The sequence below is a fragment of the Phaethon lepturus genome, unplaced genomic scaffold (assembly GCF_000687285.1).
Source record: "Phaethon lepturus isolate BGI_N335 unplaced genomic scaffold, ASM68728v1 scaffold11656, whole genome shotgun sequence".
NCBI classification, from domain to species: Eukaryota; Metazoa; Chordata; class Aves; order Phaethontiformes; family Phaethontidae; genus Phaethon; species Phaethon lepturus.
In genome coordinates this window covers 21,517-38,977 of record NW_010546980.1, presented here as the reverse complement: position 1 = coordinate 38,977, position 17,461 = coordinate 21,517, and the positions used below count along the sequence as shown (strand labels likewise).

General features: G+C 39.4%; 1 protein-coding gene across 1 annotated transcript in view; it reads right to left on the bottom strand.

Annotated features, from left to right (window-relative positions):
- Positions 1-410: 410 nt before the first annotated feature.
- LOC104622644 (ras GTPase-activating protein 3-like) overlaps positions 411-17,461 on the bottom strand; it is a gene marked incomplete at its 5' end in the record, with an annotated part of 19,000 nt that continues 1,949 nt past the window's right edge. The window contains 10 exons of the mRNA XM_010289489.1: positions 411-524; positions 1,010-1,116; positions 2,277-2,400; positions 2,920-2,994; positions 3,873-3,987; positions 6,403-6,551; positions 7,381-7,537; positions 8,017-8,121; positions 12,101-12,180; positions 16,490-16,562. Coding sequence (XP_010287791.1) covers positions 411-524; positions 1,010-1,116; positions 2,277-2,400; positions 2,920-2,994; positions 3,873-3,987; positions 6,403-6,551; positions 7,381-7,537; positions 8,017-8,121; positions 12,101-12,180; positions 16,490-16,562 — 1,099 coding nt within the window. The remainder of the gene's footprint in view (positions 525-1,009; positions 1,117-2,276; positions 2,401-2,919; positions 2,995-3,872; positions 3,988-6,402; positions 6,552-7,380; positions 7,538-8,016; positions 8,122-12,100; positions 12,181-16,489; positions 16,563-17,461) is intronic.

Sequence of the window (17,461 nt, the reverse complement as noted above, 5' to 3'; positions counted from 1 at the left end):
CCTTAGTGATTCTGTGATTCTGTGAAAAGCATAGCCCTTCCCCTTACTGGGCAATTCTTGTCAGCTGAGCTTTAAAATGCTGAAATAATCTGTAAAGCCCTGTAGACCTGCTATCGTGAACCGGAGGCAAGCAGAGAACTTCATGGGTTTTCCTGATCACTACCTTTCTTCCAGAAGGAAGGAATGAAAAGCCCCTGGAACAAACTTCTAGGTTGGTCACAAAATTTTGCTCTACTGAAATCTAGTTCAGATTAAGACAGGTTTAGTTTTCCTGTGAGTGTGAGAGGCTTATAATCAAAACGAACATAAACAGTTTTGCATAAGTCTAGCGCAACTCAACCATTTTAAAGGCTTAATTACAATAAGTGATAAAAGATTAAAAAAAAATTAAAAAAAGGAAAATCACTTCCCTAAATCAAGCCTTTAAATGAAAATGGCATACTTACAGATTTAGATTTTGATAGGCTGCCTAGCGTTTGAATGGTTTTAGAGATAAGTGTCAAAGTTCGAGAAGTCTGAGGATCCTAGGAAAGAGAACAATATTATACGGACTAGGCATTTAAAATATGGGATAGAGGTAAACTACATTTCTTCTTTGTTATTTCACTTGCAGAAAGGTAACATAAAATTAGAAAAGACCCAATAAAGCACTACAGGAAAAAAGTTGCTTTTTTTAAAGGCTTTTGACTCTTAAGCCATCATGCTTCATAGCTACCCTATTGCTCTTCAGAGAACCAAAGGCAATCACTTGCAGAACAAAACCAAAGATTTCTATCTTAGACCATATACCTTGTTTGTCCTTAAATTTCACTGCTCCTCCCATAACCCTCCCAAGTTCTTCACACACAGTCATTCAACATAGGCTTCATATCCAAGACAGACACAGTGGATCTTTGAACTAACAAAAGTACTTCTCCTAGAGGCTATTAAAAGAACTGAAGAAAGAATCTTGATAGACTATGGTGACAGAACCATGTATGTAGCTAGAACAAATTGATATAGTACTTACTGGATGGTGTGGTGTAAGCTGAAAGAGGTTTGGAGAAAGAATGGCAGGAGCAAAGAATCTCAGGAAAATAAAGCTGCTGACAGCTGTATATCTCACATCTAGGTCACCTATTAAAAAAAAAAAAAGGACCTCTACTCAGCATTTCAATAATCCTTCCTTAAAAACCTTCTGAAATTATCAGAATGCCTTCAGAAAGCTAACTCAAGCATGTGTTGGAAATGTATATATTTGTGAGTTACAGGATTAACTGATGATAGAGGATTTGGCACCAGAAATCGGCTAGCATAAACCAAGGAAATGTCAATGACAACCTTTTAAAAAGAAGCGAGTTCAGGACACAGGTCACAAGGAGAAGACCATTCACTTTTCCACCACACAGGCAATTTCATACAAACATCTGCTACCCCATCTATGCAACTAAAGTATGATGAGGAACTTATATAGTTTATGACATGTTCAGTACAGAGGCCAACTCTCAGTTATCTAGTTATAGCCCCGAGCAAAAGTGTTGTACAGACTCCTAATGTATCTATTCCAGTTGGTAATTACAGAAAATACAATTTATTTATTTATACATAAAATAAAGAGCATAACAGCACATTCAATGTCTTTCTGCTTGAGCTGCTCTACTGTGCAGTGACTGTTTAAAAGATGAACTCGTATTACTCTAAAACTTCCTTATTGTAATCGGCTTCCCTTTATGAAAATACATAGGTTGGTTGTTTTGCTCAATTCCAGTTTTGTATTGCCCGCTTATTCTCACAGAGCCAAACCAACTAGGAGGGAGCAGAAAGAATTCTCTCTTGACAACCATAAAACCTTTGCAGTACATGGGCCTTCGAGGGCAATAAGCTTGCAATGACTCCAACAATTTATAGATTGGCCTTTACTAGAGATTGACATATGAACAGAAAATAATTCAGCTGCATGGTGTCTGCAAAATGAGCCATTACAAAAACCTGACTATTTGAAAACTGAGCATACTTTGCAAATATTGAAAACATAAATACATAGCATCATAATGCTCTTTTTAAATGCTGTTTTCCTTTGAAAGATGTTTAAAGAAAATGCATACAATCATTAAAAATCATGTTCTTTGTGGAATGATTAATCAAGTAAAAACCAGCATTAATACACACTCCAAATGATATTTTGGATAAGCTGCTGTTCAATTACTAAATCCATCACGGAACATGCAGACTGCTAAACTACACCTACATTTAAAAGCTATCAGTAATGTAAAAGAAAACGATACATAGAAACTCACCTTGGAAACGTTTGGCAGCCGATTCTCTTAGTGAAAAGAAAATATCGCACATCACTGTAGGGCAGCTTACACCAGATTTTGTAATTACAGTAAAAATGCGATCAACATATTGCCTCAGATTTTCCTAAAAAATGCAATGATTATGACAAAATTAGTAACACTTTCTGCTGTGGAAAGTGGTTCTGTTCCTGGTTTTATTAATAATGGCATCATTAAAATATTTTCACTTTGAACATTATATACCTGCAAAATAATCTCACACTCAATGATACTCTCCTTGGTAAATGCACATATTCAACTACAAAAGTAAGAATATTATTCCTATCAAAAACAAACATCAAGTGATATGGCTGCATGGCATGTCGTTTCTTTTCATAGCACCATTTTCTACATCATCAGTAGAGCCACAGGCTGCTATCCTTGTGCTCAAGGGTGGAAGGAGAAGTAATTAACATTCTACAGATATTGTATTTATAGCAAAATGTAAAGCCATTGTAAAATAATTATAACAGCTTGTGGTGTTAAGAAAGCTTCCGATGTATTCTAATGAATGACAAAATTAGTTGCAACATCAAATATCTGAGGACCTCAGTTAAACTTGACAGTGTAAAAAGAGATTGTATCTTAAAAATCTAATGCATACCCTGTTATTTTCCAAGTTTTCACCATCTTTTAATTTCACAGGATCAATTTCACAAGGTTTATGGACCTGGCAGATCTAGAAAAAAAAAATAGTAATATAGTGAACAATTAATACATTAGCTTATCTTCAAGCAGAAGAAGTTTTGTAAAAAGCATAATCTGTTAGTTGTTGGGGTAAAAAGCAAAAGCCAACTTTAAAAATTGCATTTTTTCTTTTGACAAAGCATCAAAGGTAAATTACCTGTGATCTTTAATTTTTTTCCAAGAAGTAGCATTAGTTTGTTCTACCCTTCAACTGAAATGAAGAATTGTTCACTAAGACTCTCTCAAGCACAGCTGTTCAAGAAAAGTCCTATTTTGCCAAACAGTCAGCTTTGAAAGTATATCTGTATTCTTTAAAAACATGACATTTTTTCATGAAACACTGAAACAACAGCTGAAGAAACTGTCAAATCATTTAAAGGAAGCCTGTGGTCTAAAAGTATGGCCCAATTACTGCACTAAAATACCCACATCCACCATTCTGGACTGGATAGATAATAAACCATTGTTACAATACATGTATCACATACACAGTTATCTAAGAAGAATTTTATTCCTTTATATGCACTGGATGAAATGTATTACTTACAGCTTCCCAGCAGCTTTCTGCTGCATATGTTCTTTATTCATCTAAGTTATTACTTTATTAATTTCTCAGAAACAATATGTTAATTTTATAAAACAGAGTAATTTAACTAAATAAATGGAAACTTTCCTTTTCCTTTAATACAATCCAATTGTTTCTGAATTGGGTGACTCAGTTGTGGGTAAACTAACAGGATTTTAATGTAGAAACAGGCTCTTAAGCATTATTCCTACAAAGTCATCTTAAAATGGGAATAAACAGTATCTGGTCCCTGAAGGCCTTTTACAGTGACATTTTATTGAATAAACAGTCTAAATGGCTCTTACCTCATCTATAATGGGCTTTAGCGTAACTTGCAGATAATGCATGCCTGCCAGTTTCATTGTCTCGTCAATGCACTTGGAAGTTAATGAGTTTCCTCTGAAAATGGTGTTTGGATCTCTGGAAGTGAACAATTTTATGTGATTTAGTCTCTTTGTAATAAATTGCTAATACATGGAAATAAAAGAAGCAGTGAAAGGTGACAGAAATCTGGGTTTGAATGCACAAGCAAAAACTCCCTTTGACACCAGCCTCCCATTAAATGCTGTCATGTAGCATTTAATGCATTTCCAGGTTGTAACAGAAAAACAGTCCTCACGGAAAGTCCAGAGGGACTACAGATTCTCTTCTTTGTATTAGTGCAGTGTACTCAGTGCAGCATCCAAACACACAGCAACACCCAGGCTCAAATAAAAGGGGTTTACAATATAAACAGGGGAAAATGTGCCTGTTTTCACGTGCTACTGAACAGCATTAATCTGAGTAACAGAAGGAGGCAATGATTTTAGTCTCACAACAACACTGGACATCACACATGACCTACTACCTTCCCCTACAAAATAAGTAACTGTAAGCTGTGAGGGAGATGAAAACAAATAACCATCTTTTCTAAGTGACTTACAGCACTGTCGTGTGATAAGACCATTAAACAGTGCAGATCCCAGTTCTGCCCTGAGAAGTGTGTGGATAGCTGATGCCATGCAGGCTTGCACATTCTTCTGAAAAGCCACTTGCACAGATTTCTTCTTGTACTAGACATACGGCCACTGTGATTCATTAAGCTTTAGCTAGCTGCACTATCATGTGTACATTTTTAAAAAATCTTACTTGCATTTTGAGAGTGCAAGTAATTTCATATTAATTTTGTACCTGCAATTCCTTGTATAGCAATTTACATTATGCAGATAGGTACATAATCAATGATCTCATCTACAACCCACATGATCAAAATCTGTGCCTACTGACAGCAGATCAAATTTGGATATGAAGTTATTTGCTTGTTCTTCTACGCGCACCAGTGTCTTTTCTGTTGTTCATAGCTTACTGCAGTTGTACCCATTTACGAGCGGTGAATAACAGGATCATAAAATCATAGAATAGTTTGGGTTGGAAAGGACCTTTAAAGGTCATCTAGTTCAACCCCCCCTGCCACGAGCAGGGACATCTTCAACTACAGCAGGTTGCTCAGAGCCCCGTCCAACCTGACCTGGAATGTTGCCAGGGATGGGGCACCTACCACCTCTCGGGGCAACCTGGGCCAGTGGTTCACCACCCCCATTGGGAAAAATTTCTTCCTAAGATCTAGTAAAAATTTACAATCTTCTAGTTTAAAATCGTTACCCCTTGTCCTACTGCTACAGGTCCTGCTAAAAAGTCTGTCCCCATCTTTCCTGTAGGCCCCTTTTAAGTACTGGAAGGCTGCAAGGTCTCCCCTGAGCCTCCTCCAGGCTGAACAAGCCCAGCTGTCTCAGCCTGTCCTCACAGGAGAGGTGTTCCATCCCTCTGATGAATTACTTTGCTGGATTCATAATTTTGTTTCATAAAAAAAGTAAGCTCACTGCCTGTTACAAATGCCAGAAAGCCCTGAAAACAAACACCATCTTTGCTGTTTTATTGCAGGAACATGACTGACTAGGGAGCAGCAAATTTCCTCATACTGCAGCAACCAAGCTGTTTGGCCCAGCCTGCAGCACAGAAAAAATACACCTACCTACAGGAAGGAAAACCCTATTCCTCAGACACTCCAAAAAAAGCCAACCCACACAAAGACTTTATGATATACTGAAGAAGCTGGTACTTTAGAGTCAGTATCTGTCATTCCCCTTGACTCCTAATTGTCTCTTCTTGTCGGTCAACTGTCTCTTGTCAGTCAAGAGCATGACTATAGGTAAGAGGCTTGTGGAAACCTGTTCTTTAAATTGTATACCTGCCTGGTATGAATACTAGATCTTACACTACTAAACTGTCAGCACACCAGTAAGTCAAACAAGGGACTTTCAGTGACCAGAAAAAGATTTTGCTTTCTGCTATCCACTGCCAGATCCAATCCCATCTTTGCTCCTCAGCCCTCTAATTGGAAAGAACAGACACACAGCTTGCCTTAAATATTCATGATTAGAAAGAAACTTGCTTTTTGTTTTGAACAAATTCAACAAACACTTTTACTCAGCACTACATGATTTATTAGCACACCATAAAGCTGAAATGACTTCATATGAACAGCGGAAGGTAACGCAGGATTTCACAGTTATCATCAGATATAATTAAGACTGAGAAGAGTGAAAATCCCTGCTTTCAGACCTTGCAATAGTCTTGCAAGTAGATTTTGCAAAACATGATGGGAATTCCTAAAATCAAAATCACCAGATCTTCAGAGCAGTGAATGCATTTATAAAGAACTCTGCCACTCAGCTGGGAGGAACAGGAATGGCTTCTTTTCAAATTACATATAATTCTAGAAACTGAGTGGAGGATCCTAACACTAGCCAACACAGAGTAGGTATGTTCGATAGCAATTTGATTTTTGGTACTTACTGAGTTCTCTTCACTTCAGCATTCGCAATAGCACTTATGAAAGGCACAATTCTGCCATAGTGTAAGAAAAGCCGGACCAGAGGTATGGCTGCTTCCTGTTTTTCTCTGCAAACTTCACCCAAAATGTGTGCAGCTGATGCTGAAACAGGCTGAACAGTGGAAAGAAATAAAAACTTCGAGGGATCTTTCTAGAACAAGCATCCTTTCTTACTTTTCCCATTAGCTCCTTAATGCAGAATCCCACACAACAGTTGCAGTGGCCAGTTACCCAAACGTGCCTGCACATAACATGGGTGGCTGTTACATTCCAGTTTTTGTTGGCTGTAAGTTTTGATCACAAGAGGGCAGCAATTTAAAAACTATTACAGTACAGTCTCTTCCCCTCCCCCCCCTTTTAATAGCTGTCTTTTCACTGAATGTCACTGTTGCCTGGGAAGCAAGTGAAGAACTCTAACCCTTCTCAATTTCAAGCCACAGTTAAGTATAGAACCCGGTTCTTGTACTGAAAAAATAAAAGCATTGTTGCAACTTGCTAAAAGTATACATAATGGCAGACATGGTCCAACCCTCTGACATTTCAGGATTAGTTCTTGGTTTGGGTTTGGTGTTTTTTTAATTATGCGAGTAAATCTGTTCCTCTCCAGTAAAGGAAAACCAGTTGATCAAACTGAAGTTTACTTTGCATTTTCACATGTAAACTTATAAAGCCACACAGAATACGCTGCTGTTAAAATCACTGGTGTTCCTGGGTGTGCCTTCACCCACCATACTGCATGCAGATAAAGATCTTTTCTGCAAGGACTGAAAACAAGCACCAGGGATATGCAGAGCTTAACAAGGCCCTCCGGTCAGAAAAGGATGAAGCTGAAGTCTCTTGTAATTACACAACTATGCTGCCAGCAAGACAGTGACAAACGTTCAGAGACACCCCTGTGAGGATGATCTGCAGGTAAACAAAAAGCAGTGCAAGCAAATTACCTCGACATCTGCAGATTTTAGCAGGAGGTCTCTAAGTGGACTGTAATAGTCTGAGGAAAAAACATGGTCCTCAGTGTAAACCACATTTAACCTTAAGGAACCGAGGTCATCAGGTTTCAATGACTTGTTACCATTATCCCTGGGCTGCAGGAAATACCTGATATGCAAAAAATAAGACAGAAAGTTTGTGCTATACATGCACTTATATAAAATGTATAGATACACAGTCTTTATATAAATATCAAATTCTTGACAGTTCTGCATCAAACTTTTTAATTAAGTTTGCCACTCTCTTTTGCACCAACTGCAACATGGGAAGTTCTGATCATAAAGGTTTATGTAAATAAGATTAAAAATGCACACACTAAAACTATAGCACTGCTGATGAACTGCAGTAAATAACATCGTAGAGCCAATGTATTAGAACTCCCACATGCAATACAGAGGCAGACTGAAATCTCTAATCACATTATCAAAACTTCGTGTTCTTACATTTGCTAAGACTACTTTGGCTTGTTTACAAAAAAAGATATAAATTAAATCCCTCTAAACTTTATCACATAGCAGTAATTACTCTTAAGTCTTCACAGCAGACATATGTTTCTACTTATTCTCCAAAAGAAAAATGTCAAATACCATGCTTCATAAGAACTAGACTGTCGGAGAAATTTCAAAGGGAGTCTCAGTTCTCCTAGAAACTCATCTCCAAACTTCAAGTTACTGGCATTCCAAAGATCAACTCTGTAATAAAAACAGATAATTTAAAAAGATTCTTAATAAATAAAAAAGTAAAGACAAACAATCCCAACCTTGTTTTCAATTTTGTTGGTTTTTTTCCCTCAAGCCTATGAATTAGTCTCGAAACTGTACAACAATGGTTTCCAAACAGCAAAGAGACAGCCTTACCTTATATTTCTGGAGCCTTGCAATTCACCTCCATGAAACATCAGTGAAAAAAATCATCTAGACTACCTTTCCCTCATTGGTACTGTTTCCACTATCCATACTGATACAAAGATTCAGTGCGATGTTTAGCTATCCCAGGTAATAGAAAAAAACAGGTAAAACGGACACCAGGGGAAAAAAAAGCATACGGATACTTAAAGACTCCATACTGTCAGTCCCAGTCTAATTTGGGATTACTTGCAGCTAAGCAAGAGCTTTACGGAGTTAGGCTGAATGTCTGCACAGTTCTTCTCATTGCTCTTGCTCCTGGGAAGACTCACTGTGTCAAGCTTACAAATTTGTTGCACCTAAACTAGTTCTGTACAGATACTCAAAACCTTAAGACAGTTCGACCACTCTGTGTATTGACTAAAGCCTACACAATTTTTGGCACTCAGCCTCTCAGGTTTGGGAAGTGCTGGTATGTATCTCTAGATGATACTTCCTTCCCTTTCACGTGCTCTTTAACATCAGGATGTAAAACAACTGCACTGAGATTCAAAGTAGGTACTGGTGTCTAACCTGGCATTTGTAGATAAATGCTACAATACCCACCTTGAAGCAAGGGTTTCAAACACCAGGGCAGTTGTTTCTCTACGTATTTTAAGATTTCCTCTGAGAAGCATTTTTATTTTAAAACAAGCTCAGCTGAGAATTTTGCAGCTAAGTGACAGTCTGAATGTGCCTTAAACTTTGGGGGAAAAAGTTATGTGGGAAAAGATACAGGTTTTCAAATAATGCAGATTTTTAGAAGAGCATCTTTAATTTGGATAAGGTGCAAAGTCATTCAGTTATGGACATATTTACACAACCCTTCCAGTCTCAAGCAAGTAACAGTAGGCTTGTCAAAGACTGGATGTTGATAGTCCTGCTAAAGGTTTATCCCACCTTATACAAGTGCAGAGGAAATCACTTTTAAATCCTCTGAGCCTTGTGTCCCTCAACAGTGTCTCACACATCAAGTTTCATACACTAGACATACCATCAGCTCACACTGCATGCCAGCTGGGTAAAGTTCTTCAAACTCTGATATTTTAATAGTATTACTGCAGGGCAAGAATACCCCAAAAGTTAAAAACTTCTCTGAAAATTCAGCCTCCTCTCCCCTTTTTGCATATCTGTTTGGTTACTGTCTTGATAACTAATTCAGACGGCTAAAAGCAGCTTCAGGAGGAGAGGAATCTTTTGAGAAGTTTATTTACACACAGTCAAACTTACAATTTACCAAGTATTTACAGGCTACTGGTTTCTAGTTCATCCAAATTTTTTCAAGATGCCCACCAGCAATAACACTTTCAAACATATGCAGCCAAAGGGCGTTCTCCCTTGCAGAAAAGAATCAGTGCAAAGAATCTGTAGGAGAGGAACTAACAACTTAAGGTAGATCTCACACTACATAGTAAGCAAAGTAGGCATGCAAATTATGAAATTACTGTTTTGTGCACTTGAAGTACAAAGCATAAACAGCATTGAAAAAATCATAATACACAAACCTCAGAGTCTAAAAGATTACTGTTTCCCAAGTTTTTTCAGAAGGCAAAATTATGGCAAGTGTTATTCTAAAATTGGTCAGACTGTAGTCACGGAAAGAAAGAAACAGTGGAGAGGGGGAGGAGAAACAATGAATTTCACCAGAACATCTGGTCCCTAAGTATTGATATGCCCTGCCTGCAACTTCCTACACCCACTCAAAAAGAGAAGCTTTCATAGCTTTAGAGAAAAACCATGAGAGACTAAGTCTCCTTCGTACCCTGTGGAATGGTATTTTCTCAGGAGAGAAAAAGAAAACAAAGCCCCAAACCCATAAATTGTATGATCCATCCAGAGAGCATGGGGGCAATCTAACTGACTAAACAGACTGGAGGAAGTGAGCGGGGGTGGAAAGGGAACCTGAGATGGAAACAAAAACACTCTGTCCTATAGGGGACAAAACCTCTGAGCAAAGTTTGCCCAACCAAGACTAATACTTTATCTGTTTTTGTCTATTATTGAAGTGCATAATCTTTCCCCAACTATTTTGTAAGCCTCCTCACAATCTCTTAATCTTTACCACACTATGACGTGTTGGTTTTAAGGAATGAAAGCCATTTTTGAAGCTCAGCTCCACATACATTATCACTGCAGACAGTCATTTGTCCAGAAAATATACTTAGTAAGTAAAACAACCATGTAATTCCATTAAGTCCAGTAGTACAAAATAAGAATCAGCTGAAATATTAAGCAACGTGTAACCGCTGTCCACCAACGTCTAGGGTCCCCTTCCAGAGTCATAAAACTACCAGAAACCCCTAGCTTTCATTTAAAATCAGTGCATGGCTGGACATCATGGTTACAAAGATTAGACTGGGACTCTCAAGACACTGTTCAGTCGCCCATTCCATCACATACATCCCATGGGATATGGGACATGTTAGTTCATACCTGCCTATACCTATACACAAAGCTTTGCAGAAATATAGTTTGGTGCTAGGACTAGGTCATTTGCTGTGCTGCAACACTGACACAACCAAAGCAGCATGGTGCTGAACCTGGGCCTCTACTCTCTTTCTGACAAATTGGGTTGCCCTTAGATGAGCTACCTTTGTACTACCTGATGCAGGTGTTCTCAGAGAAACAGAGTACAGCTCTTGTCTCTCTCACATATGAATAGTTTCCCTTTCCTGTCTCACAGAGCCATGGTAAACACAAATCCAAAAATGGTCTTGTAGTGCTGTGATACTACACAAGCAGGCTATGTGAACCAGCAGCTGACCATCACATTAAAACAGCCCTCATCCATTTAGTCATGTATATAGATGTGTCTTGCTTGCTGGGAGTAAGTATTGTTCTCCCTTCCTGGTCTTCCCTCCTTTCCTTACGCCAACTTTGCTTCTGAAGGGACTAGCGAATGTTTTGGGAGGTAAGTGCTCACTGCCTCTCTAGTGGGAATAACTGGGGAGGAAGGGGCCTGCCATTGTTCTCCCTCAACCTTTCTTCCTCCAAATCCTAGCGTAAAGGAGAGGGGAATTTCTCATCACCTGATGCAGATACAGCAGTTTTCAGCTACAGTGCATCCAGATCACCAGATGGCCTAAGTCTCTGAGTTTCAATGTATGTGATGGTGTTGACGCATGTGATACCTTGAGGTTTTCCACCTCCTATTGTTTCCTCTCCACTCTTTCTATTCACCTGTCCCCACAGACACTGTTAACAGGCCTCAGCAGGTTTTAAAATAGTACTAAGTGGGTGGCAGGGGGTAGGGTTAGGTTGTTTTGTTTTTGAAATCAGAGTTGCTTCTTTCCTGTGCAATGGATTTCACAGCCTTGCAAGAAGGGGTTAAAGTCTGGTAGACTTCTGCCCCAGAGAAACTCTGTGCTCAAGAGTTTCCTTTTAGGGAAGAAGGACCTTATATAGGTTGCTAAATGAAGTGATAAGAGAAAACAGACTCTAACTGAAAGCATCACAAAGCTTCTGGGCTCTCTTGGGAAACCGAGGGAGGAAAGGGGAGCTCAGACATAAACGGCTGTGCTTAATGACAACCACACATTAGTATACACACAGTGTATATAGGATACCAAGGAAAATAACAAGGATCTCTCTCGGAGGAGAACCATCACACATATTCAGATATGATCTACAGGATGGTGGAGGCAAACGGACATACAGATACAGTGACAAAGACTCATCTTGATTTATCAACAGTAAAACTATGCTTGCAACTTCAAAAACGGAGTCTACTACAAAGTTACACCAACTTTGGAAGACAACTTTATTAGTATAAAGTGTTTTATATTACCTAATCTCCATTTTGTCAACTTCATCAACATCTTCAATATCAAAATGGGATTTCTTGTTGTAGCTACTGGGTCTTGTAACCTAATAAAAAGGAGAAAACTTTAACAACTTGATCTGATACAAAATCATTCTGATGTTACTTATACAATGCTCTGGAAGATCACAGTCTTTTACAATCAGCAGTGACTTTAGTCCTGATTCTGAAAACATTCATGCATGTGAATAAATATGTTGACTAAACAGAGTCCTGACTATACAAAAGTGGTGGTTACAAAGTCATATCCAAGAGTAACTAGATACTCCATGCTTTCTTTGGAGAGAAAGGTTGTCTTTAATATTGCTACGGTACTTTGACTTTACATTGACAAAAAAAAAAATCATGGAAAGGAGTATCACTTTCATAATTCATCTAGGGAAATAAAAGGGCAAATAATAATTGGGTTTTAAATACAGCTGTACAAACCTGAGCTGTACATGCCCTGAGGCACTCTAAAGAGGGGAAAAAAAAAACCAAAACCACCCTTTAAAACATTTTACAGTAGGTCCAGTTAAAATTTGGAAGTTCTGCCTGTCCTGATATCCCTGGAAGTCAATTTATCATGCCCATACAAAAAATACCAAGCAGATTGATTGTCCAAGAGATGCTAGCCTGTGTTATGCATATCAGAATACAGGACCAGGTGCACACTTCACCAACCATATTTGCAAGACTGATAAACAGCAAAGCACTGGCAGAAAATAACGGGAAGATAGCTGTAAGTGTAGAGCATCAGCAAAAAAAAGTTTGGTACAAACATTTCTTAAAATTTCTTTTCTGGCATGATAATAAAAAGACTTTGATGGTTGTGTTTTTGTATAGCGTGTCAGAAACTTGAGAAAAAGGCTACCCCACCCAGCTGAAACCACAGCAGGAGCTGATCAAATGCAAGTGTGTATGATGTGTGGGTTCAGCTCCTGGTTGCACACAGAAGCTGAACTTTACTGTAGGTTTAAATATGCTTGTGGCTTAATACTTGCCACTCACAAAAACTGGCTTTTATTGTAAACTTGACTTATTGGTTTTATATTGTACATCAGTTGCAGATGGTACAAGCAAGGGAGGCAAAGATATAGCAGCACAAGTGGAGAGGAACTAGAAAAGAATCTTCAGCATGGGACACTCAACAGAGTCTTTTTTGTGTGTGCATGTGTGAGGCAGGCACCATTTCCAAGGTGATACATAAAAACTAAAAGGTACTAGCAGCACTGGAGACCAAACCCTCTAAATTAATGGAATCAAAAGCACCTGTAAGCCCAAGAGCACAGAGGATTTAAATAGAGCCTACAACTTCAGCAGCTCAGCAGAAATTTTGTCCCCCTACCCTTGCAACTGTCTTCACTGTGGCTTCAAGAAATTATCCTACATAACTGCAAATGACATTTTCTACTACCATTGTGAAAATAACGGTATAATTTTTAAAAGGTAATCAAACTTTTAAGTGTTTTATTATCTCTAATACATGAATTGTTAAAAATGTTATAGCATAGGTGTAACTTACGGCACATTTAAGTAAGCACTTTTTGGAGAACTTTTACTGGAGTCTGCATGTACAAGGTCTCTCTGTTCACCTGTATGACTGCTTAGTGTGCAGACTGATACAGCTCAAGAGCAGTATTCCTAGAAATATAGATGTATAAGGTCCATTAATTCCAAGGATGGAACTGGAGATGATGAAACTGCTAGCCCATAGTGCTGAACTAGTTGCCACATACCATTTTACAAGAAAGAGGGCACAACTCTGCTGTGCTGGTCCCTTTCTTCAGGCAAAGCTGACAAGCTGTTTATCAGCTGCTCGTTTTTTCAGCACATGGAGGTTTGCAAACAGGTCCTCAGCACTACCTTCTTTGGCTCCCATTAAGAGGGGCATTTTCCTGTAGCTGCATATAGAACTCTGAGTCCCCCCTGCCACACTGCAGCTGGAGCGGTGGAGAAAATGGCTCCTAACCATCAGGTGCAAGTTTCACTCATAGCACCCCTTAAATAAGCCCTTAGATTTCCCAAACCAATATTAAGCTATTCTCCACCCAGAAAATTGAATCTGTGTGATTTTTTGGTTGTAGAAAGGAGAGGACCCATTCACTGCTTTTTATAGATCAGCTTCTTCCTTGGAGGCATGGCCAATCGCTGTGCTCACAGACTGCAGGAAAGCTGATGAAGCTGTTTGGAAGCAGTAAGTGACACCGCTGTCAACAGCATGAATCTGTGCAGCTCCACAGCAATCAGAGCACTCCATTAGCATGCACCAGCCACAGGTCTGCCCATGTCTCATTAGTGAATGTATTTCACAGACTTAGCAGTTCTACTGAACCTTGTTCCTTAGAGACATTTAGCCTGATACGTACTAACTACTTTCAAAATGCCATAAATCTACAATGGTTCTGTAAGGGTATGTTTATGTTTCAGAGTTTTGGCTGATTCAGACATTTCCCAAGTTCTGCTCTTACCCATACAGAAAACATTTTGCTCTGAGTTAGCAGAACAACTGGGGCATGGGCTTGAGTTCAGGTTTTGCTTCTGCTGATACTTGTATGCAACTCAGCTCTCAGCATAAAGGCAAGCTAAGCCCCCTCCACAACTCCAGCTGGAAGATGCTTTCCGTTTCTCTCCTTCCTCTCCAAATATGGCACCACCTGCCAAATTCAGTATTTAAATACCAAATGTTCACTGTTTCTGCAGCACACAGAAGGCTGAGGAATCAGGTAGGTGAAGCTTCATGGTTTAGTCTGAATTTCTAGATTACATTCTCATTAAAAAACTCTCACTGACAGACGCCTCCAGAACTGCCTATGTTAAGAATAAGGAAGCCCATTTTAGTTTATTTACATATAACATCGCTCTTGTGTCACTGTCAAAGGCTGCAGCTCTGGGCCAGGTGATGGACTGAAATCCTGGGCAGCCCTGACTAAACACAATGACACTTAAGTGCAGTTTCAGCACTCACTACCATCGGATTTCTCCCCCACCAACCATGCCCATGAAGCACCTCCAGAGAGTCTGATGGAGCCAGGCAAGCAGGCACAAAGGCTCACTGCTAGCTAAAGTTAAGTCTGCAGGGAATTTACACTCTATGAAGAGACCTGTTGGGTTAGCAGAGGAAAGGTTACCTTAGCTAGCTATCCTGGCCAAGCCTCAGGGCTTCCATCCCTTTAGGCAGCGAGAAAGTGCTCCTGCCAATATAGAACTTGCTATATCTGTTCCTCAAATCCAAATACATTACATCAGCAAAACGTGTTTCTGCTGGTATGACCAACTGACAGTCGGTACTGTCAGCTTCTAGGCAAAGATGGTCGTTTGTAGGAGGGAGAAGACAGCAATAAGCCCCCCACTGGCACTGCCAAGAGTGATATGTGTACTTCAGATCTGCACAGTGCAACAGCACTCGTATGGCTCCTCTCTCCCCAGCTCTCCTTCCTGATGTGGCTGCCTGTACCCTTGAACTGATTGAGAAACCACATCCCTAGGTGCCATCCCACCCTATGCCAGCAACAATTTCTAATGCAAATGTAACCTGAATGATGCAAGCTGTATGGGCAGAAAGGGCTTTTCAATGATATGCCAACTGCATTGTACTACTCTGGCTTTTCACCAACTTCGTTATGCCAGATACGTTCTTGAGGTATCTACTGAAATAGAACAGTTAAGCATAGACTGGGACTGAGATGTCAAAGAGAAAACGAAAAGAGAAAGATACACATACTTTAGAAGACAGAATGAGAAGTTTCAAGAGGTATCCAAATTATAAACACATGCATATATATGTATGGACACACCACAATTACAGCTACTCTTGCCAGAAAGAAACAAAATAAGCACTTTCATAAAAGTTACACTTTTTCTTAGCTGGACTTGCTGAAAATGCTCTGTATTAAATAAAGCTGTAGAAGTTTCACCCACTTGGAGGAAAGGCACTGGTATTGCAGAAGACTGGTATACAGCCAGAACATGCAGTTTAAGTGTATATTTCCTCTATAGCTCTCAATAATCCTAGGAGATAACCTTCCTCCCATTGACTGGGAAAGATGGTGGAGCAGCTATAAAACCACAGGCTAAAAAAAAAAATATTTTTTTTTAATCCCATTTTTAACTGTCCTTTTTCAATACTATTCTGGGGGGTGAGTCACGATGGAGTATAAAAGCCTGCTGCTCAGAAGTGCCCACCTTGAAGCTTTTCCTGCAGAGCACCTGAGCTGAAGCAATATACTGTTCCCTCAGCAGACGGCTAGTCTGATCCTCAGTGCTTCTTTCCCCAGTCTTCAAAGATGACAGCTGGCACAACATGGAGCAGGATGCTGTGCCAACTATCTACAGTATAGTATTTCAGCTTATCACCCGTTCCTTTGAAATACCAACCTCAAAATAAAACACTTCATCAAAATGTGGATTGTTGGTCTTCTTTTTAACTTTAGTCTTTTTGGCTTCTGATCTGAATTAAGGAAAGAGAAGAAAAGAAAAGAAAAAAAAAGGTAAGAAACAACATTAGCACAAGTGTGATCCTAGAACAGAGCCACTGAGGAACAAATAGTCATCCACTTGATTGATCTGATAGAACTGGAATGCCATGTGGCTCCAAGCACAGCAAGGCATACACATTCATACACATTTGAGAGGGATTCACTGCATGCCTATTTCTCTAAATTGGCAGTAATCACAGTTCGTTATCCTCTCTTAAACACAAGTCCTTGAACCCTGATTCTGTCACTCGCTTGATCCAGCAGAATCTTGTATCTGTACAAAGCAACTGGCAAAAACGTGGGGTCTGAGCAGCAACATTTGGGAGATGGTCTCAGTCTTGACGCGACTCAAAAATTCGTCATACCTTGAAACCACAGGAAGACTTACATAGCTATTTCTGTGTTTTATATTTTATAGTCTTGGACTGCAGAATCAATGAATGCTTTTCAGTGGTGTTACATAATCAAAAAACCAGAATTATTTCCCCAGTAAGAATATTTTTATTACTATTACCACCCTTTTCCAAGCAGCCCCAACAGCACCTAGTTAATGTTGTTGAATTATTATGAGCAGTGCTGAGCAGAAGTCTCTTAATTTCTACTGCTCTGCAGGAACATGACACGACAGACCTCCCTCAAACCACTCACCGGGCAACAGGCCTGACAAAGTTCAGCACTGCCCATTCATCCTCCATGGGCAGTGCTATCCGCCTGCGCCTGCATTTCAAAATACAGACATCTAACTGCTTGGCATCGGGCTAAAGCCAGCCAATGCATTTCACACAGGCCAGCCAACAGCTGTTTGACGATTTCTAAATGTTATGAACCTATGCTTGATTTGTTCTCGTTACCTACAAGTGAAAAGCTCTGT